This window comes from Oryzias latipes, chromosome 22 (assembly GCF_002234675.1).
Source record: "Oryzias latipes chromosome 22, ASM223467v1".
In the NCBI taxonomy this organism is placed as follows: Eukaryota; Metazoa; Chordata; class Actinopteri; order Beloniformes; family Adrianichthyidae; genus Oryzias; species Oryzias latipes.
Window position 1 is genome coordinate 6,901,805 of NC_019880.2, and position 6,312 is coordinate 6,908,116.

At 37.7% G+C, this 6,312-nt stretch overlaps 1 protein-coding gene across 1 annotated transcript; it reads left to right on the forward strand.

The window, feature by feature from the left end:
* The first annotated feature begins 1,556 nt into the window (after positions 1 to 1,556).
* Positions 1,557 to 5,292, forward strand: LOC101161279 (B2 bradykinin receptor-like). The gene is made up of 2 exons (XM_020713780.2): positions 1,557 to 1,709; positions 2,130 to 5,292. Exons 1-2 carry the CDS (start codon positions 1,678 to 1,680, stop codon positions 3,208 to 3,210), a joined length of 1,113 nt encoding a protein of 370 aa, XP_020569439.1. The 5' UTR covers positions 1,557 to 1,677; the 3' UTR covers positions 3,211 to 5,292.
* The last annotated feature ends 1,020 nt before the right edge of the window (positions 5,293 to 6,312 follow it).

A 6,312-nucleotide genomic window follows, 5' to 3' on the forward strand; every position in this document is an offset into this window, starting at 1 on the left:
CCAGATGGGGACCATCTGACACCATTGGGATGGGGATGTATTACAGTAAATGGTAAATATTTATTTTTAATGATCCAGATTTTTTTAAAGGATTTTAACAGTTGTTGCTTATAAATTTACGTGACAATTTTAAAAAATAGTTTTTTAAAAACAAACTGTTATTTGTAGTGACTAATACAAATTACACCACAGTGTGTATATTTAAATATATTAATAATATTTTTATTAAATAATATACAAAATACATATATTTTATTTATGTTTTTAGTTTCCTCCTGAGAGAAAGTATTCTGATTCGGAAAAGGGTTTAAAAAGTTGATTTTCATCTTCATTCCTTCTCATGTTAATAGGAACCACAGACTAATTTTCCTTAAACTGGAAATTGAGTGGGATCAGTGGCAGAACAAGAACATTTTATTTGGGGGGCATCAGGGAGGGGGCAGAAGACTTTGGAAGGGTGTCAACTGAGACCCTTTTATTTGAATTTAATGTTAATTTGTTTAGATTTTATTTTTTATGTATGCAATGCTTTAAAAAGCTTTTGTTGACAGTTTCCCAATCTTTTTCAATGATGCTACTAGTATTGGCCCAAGGTTGGGTGCAAGTGTGTGTGTGTTGTGTGTGTGTGTGTGTGTGTGGGGTGTGTGTGTGTGGGGGGGGGGGGGGGGGGGGCAATGCTTCTCACTGCGACTCCCCCGTAGCTCCGCTCCTGATTGAGATATACCACATAACAAGTGGACAACAGGAAAAATTTCAGATTTTTTTCTTAGACTGATGTCACAGTGGGTTCTTATGGGTAAAGAGATAGAATCTGTTTTTATAAAAATGGAAAAAGGACTCTAAAGTGATTTATAAAGTAAAACTACTCACTTTGTAAGAAATGTTGGCTTTCTAATAAAAGCTTCTTAAAGTGAGATATAATTTGTGTTGTGTTCTGTTTGCTTTTTTCTCTTACTTGCAGCACAACAGGTTTAGGTTTCCCATCATGCGTAAATAAGTACAAATCTGGACTCATCGTGTGTAATAATCCAAATGAAATGAATCGAGGGAATAGCAGCAGATGTATGAAGGGTTTGTTTGTTTCTGTTTCAAAAATGGGCAGATATTGACTATTTAAGCTTAATGACACTTATAATAGTGGATTGGATTTATCTGTGCTTTTCCAGACATTCAAAGCACTTACAGTGTGTCCAATTTTTATTCACTCCTCATTCATACTTGGTGATAGCAAACTACTGTTGTAGCTCAGCTGCCCTAGGGAAGACTGACAGAGACGTGACTGCATGTTCGCGCCTACCGCCCCTCTGACCATCACCTGGATCATTTATACACATTCACATACCAGTGGAGCAACACTGGAGGCAAGGAGGGTGAAGTGTCTTGACCAAAGACACAATGACAGTTGGCTGGGGGGAGCGGGGATCCAACCGTCGACCCTTCAATCACTGGACAACCTGCTCAACCGCCTGAGGCACTGCCGCCCACTTAAAACTAGCTGTGTGTTAACAGAAAAATTGAGGAGGGGCTAATTCCAAAAAGAGGAGGGAGATTTGCAAAGATATTTGACACTAGTCTAAGATCAATCTATTATCTCCTTCAAGGAAACTAGTTGTTGTGAAACAGGGCTTGTGGAAGCTTGTTTTTGTCGTTTTACAGCACTCCTAACTGTCAGGAAAAATGCTGAACAATTCAGGGGCAAAGTCTGTCATGTAAGTTTGTCTCATTTCTTTTTCTGTTTCATTGTGTATCTTTGATTTGAAGATCGATCATAGAGCTATTTAGCCTGAATGTTCCTTTTTTGTTTTTATCCCAGATCAAATGAGGATTTTGTCTGATTTGTAGACAATGTTGTAAAGATTTGGTAGCAGTTCTTGAGAAAGCTCTGAAGCAATGTCCCATATGTATGTAAAAAGCATTGTGATAAAAGCATTTAGCAGCACAAACAGCTCTCCTAATAGCCTTGGAGTTTTTATTTCTTAACTGGCTGTTTTTGTCCTCAAACTTTGACAATATTAAGAGCATGTAAATAACATTTCACTCTGACAAAATTAATTATTTAGTGTTTCTATTTTTTTGGATGAATTTTAGTTTTGTATTTATTTTTATTTTTTCAAATTTTTGTTTTGCAGGACCCCAGCTTTATTTGTAAATCCTAACCTTGGAAAACAGGAAAATCCGAATGAAAATGCTACATCTGAAGTATTGAAGCACATTCTGAATGAAAATGCTACATCTGAAGTATTGAAGCACATTCTGAATGAAAATGCTACATCTGTAGAATGGATGTTCACTCTGATTCCTCCATACATCTCCATCATCAGCGCGCTGGGATTTGTCCTCAACGTCTTTGTGCTGTTGGTTTTCTGCCTCCATAAGAAACCCTACACTGTGGCTGAGATCTACCTGTGCAACTTGGCTGCTGCCGATCTTTTTCTGACGTGTTTTTTACCACTCTGGGCTGTCAATGTTTACAATAAGTTTCAATGGACGCTTGGGAAAGAGTTCTGCAAAGCCTTCTATGTGGGCATCTTCATGAATGCCTACTGCAGCATCTACTTCCTTGCCCTTGTCAGCGTGGATCGTTATTTTGCTCTTGTGCACCCACTTTCACATGAGACACTGCGCACGCCTTTTCATGCCAGAATTTCCTGTTTAGTGGTCTGGATTCTGGGATTCTTGTTAAGTATCCCATCACTCATCTACAGGGATGTGAAACCTGATCAAGGCTGCAGCCTTTATTACCAAAACTCCACTGTGCCTATTTTGATAGAGTCAAAAATTTTTATTTTCAGCTTCATTATACCCATTATCATCATTTCCCTCTGCACTATCAGCATTCTTAGAGCTCTGAGTAAAAGGTCAAAAAGGGTAAATGTGAACAAATCGGAGAATAAAACCACCATTTTGATCCTGAGCGTCCTTCTTGCATTCCTGATCTGCTGGATCCCATACTTCCTGACTCAGATCCTGGATGTCTTTCATGAAAACAAGATCCTAACCGAGGGCACATACGGTCTGGAAATCTGCAAACAGATTTTTCCCTGCTTGGCCGTCTTCAACAGCGTTCTCAACCCCTGCCTCTACGTCCTTGTCGGAAAGCGTTTTAGGCGCAAGGTTAAGGAACTGTTTTCGCAGCAGAACGAGAAGAGAAGTGCCATCACCGGTTTTGTCAGCACACGGACATACCTGACAACCAGTGTGAGAACCTGAAATGTTGCTAACGCATAGGGAGCAGGATTTTTTTTCATGTCTTTGCATGTCTACTTCCCTGTAATAATATGTATATCTGCTTTTGTTTTAATTAAAAAAAGAAAACAAAATCTGGTCTGTGTCACAGAGGTTTAAGCAGTTGACCTCTGATGGAAGGATGCAGGCTAGCCCTTTGTGTGTATGAGTGTAACTGTAAAGCACTTTGAGGTTTTAGGAAGGTAGAAAGTTCTATATAAGTATACGCACTGTGTGATAGGGGAGTAAGGATTAATCGACTTGATCGATCAATGGATTTATATACTATCCAACCAGATCAATCTGTCTGAAGAACAGTTGTTTATCGAATTGTATTATAAAATGATTTTTAAAATGAAACAATCAATATTAGAAAATACAATTTGGATTGAGACTTGGTAGGTTTATTTTACTATAACGTAAAAACAATCAGTCCAATGTGTGGAGACACTGAATTTTACATACATGTGACCATAAAGTGTGGATTATTTGGATGAGGAAAAACAACAGTGGGCTAAACTTTATGAAACTAAAATGTAAATAGATTTGTCATTAATTCTTGTTTACTTGTTTGTTTGTACACATATTTAATTTACCACTTGGTAATCTTCTGAGGAATCTACCTTAGTGAATTGATTGGTTGGTAAAAATGAATCATAACACCCCATAATGTGTGAGTAAGAGCTTCTCACAGGAAGGAGACATCCAAACACAGCAAACCTGAATGAAAGAATGTTTTTCTCCCTGTCTGTTACAAGTTCCCAGCTGCTGCCCCTGTTTCACCTAGAAATAGTTCAAAGCAATTAACAGATTGTTTTCTGCAATCTTGGAGTATTTTCAGGCTCCAGTGTGTGACCATTTTCTTTCTTCTTACATTTCACAGCTCACTGTTCCCATGACAAAAGAAGGACACATAGGAAGAAATGCCTAAAACGTATGGGGATTTTTTTTAAGATCTAGTCCTCTATTTAACAGATTGTTATCACCTTTTTCTGAAAATAAACATTTTCCCCTGTGTATTTTTTTCTTGCAAGACCTGTAATTTGCAATCAAGCTTTCTGACTTATCTCCTGCCGTCTGTGACTAACCTGCTGGTCTACTTTTGGATTTCAGTTTCCATGTTTTCTTCAGTAACTTGATCGAGGACAACGCCTTCTTCTCCTTTGAGCTTTCACAAATAGAGTACTTCCAGCGAATAACATCTGACTGGATGTTGTTTCCAACTAAAGTTCTCATCACCGTCTCATATTTGCTGGCAGTACTCCATATCACCCTGACCAAACAATTCTCCAGTGTTTTTTCTTTTTTTTCTCTCTGCTGGATGCACAGTGACACACTGACATCCTTCATTGGAGATTTAGCTGAACACCTCCCATATCTTTTTAAAACACTGGATTCTGTTCAGAGAGTTCATCAAAGTTTCTCTTCATAGTTTAATCAGAAGCAGGAAAGCAGAAAACCTTCCTTCCTAATTCCTAATTATCTAAAGGGAAATCCGCACATTGACGTCAGTGTGTTCATCTTGTAAAACATTCAAGACAAACGTTCAGCCTACTTTGATTCTGGTTTTAGAAAACTGTTTTAAATGTGTTGTATGATTCGCTACTGTGTTTTTACAGTTATTTTGTTTTCCATATCTCAACTTCATCAAAGTGGAGTTTCTGAAGTGTTCATTGTGGTTTGTGTGTTTTTGTTTATTGTTTTTGCGACTCTTTTTCAAACAATTTAAAACAAATTGTTTCATTATTACTGTAATAACCACTATTGCAGTATTTGAACAAACTTTGGACTCCTACTGTGCCATTTTACCCAAATATCTATTATTCACATCTTCTGTACAGCATTCTGGATGGATGGTATACTGCACTGTTATTGATTATTATTAATATAATTGTCATTGTTGAACTTTTCTTTATTTAGTTTTCATAAATACATTGAATCCAGTCTGTGACTATATAACCTTTGACATTTAAGATACAAGAAAAACATGTGACTGTTTTTGCTGATTCAACTATGAACATTATTACTAAGATGCCTTTGGTGTGTAGAATAAAAAAATGCAAGACATTTGTGAATTTCCCTGATTTTTCTGTCCCCTCTCAATGCAATGAATCTGTTGGACTGTGACAGTATTTGTAAGCTACATATAGGAGAGATTTTTTGGTGAATATGTTTGAATTTTGTTTATTACAGTTTTTCTCCATTGGTTTGGCTCATTTCTTGAAGCAGAAATTACATTCTTAAAACAACATGGACAAACCTCCAAACCACTTGGCAATTGTTCTCAACAGTATGGCACTTCTCATTAGTTTCATCAAATTCCAAATGTCTCAGTATATGTCTCAATGTCTTAGTACATCTTTGCAATTGATTAAGTACAGGTAGCCTTTATTTAGCACAATTTCCAAGTGAATAGATCTTGTTGATCTAAACTGATTGTTGATTCTCAGTCTAATGGTTGTTCGCTCCAAAATGAGTCAGCATCATTTCATTGTGTAAGTCATCACATACACAATAGTCTGTTCAATCGTCAAAATTAGTCAAAAACATAATACATGAATACGATATATGAATCCCTTGGAACATTTGTTACATTTCTTACAGCAATTGACAGTCCGGTGAAACCAGAACTTGAATATCGAAGGAGGATGTCCCAGGCCAGCGAGGGGGCAATATAACTATGTGTGCTGCCATATCTGAGAATGGTGTGGCCACTCACATCCCCAGTCTTGGCCCAAACAATACACAGAAGCTCCTCATCTTCTTGGACCGCCTTCATTTTGATTTGATCCCTGAAACTAAGAGCGGTCTCGTAGGGCCTCACCTACCACTATATGTTATTGTATGGGACAATGTGAATTTCCACCATGGCCCACTCATCAGGACCTGGTTCACTACTTATCCAAGGATGTTCATAGTGTTCCTACCACCTTACTCTCCTTTCCTCAATCCTATTGAGGAGTTTTTCTCCGCTTGGAGGTGGAGAGTGTATGAGCATCGGGCTCAAGATCAGAGGTCCCTGCTCCATGCGATGGATGCTGCGTGTGAGGATATTACAGGAGATCAGTGTATTGATGGTTGCCACAT

Excerpts from the sequence above, each read along its gene's own strand:
- LOC101161279 (XM_020713780.2), top strand. The coding sequence starts at position 1,678 with ATGCTGAACAATTCAGGGGCAAAGTCTGTCAT. Across the intron at positions 1,710-2,129 it reads TCAGGGGCAAAGTCTGTCAT|GACCCCAGCTTTATTTGTAA; the intron begins GTAAGTTTGTCT and ends TTTGTTTTGCAG.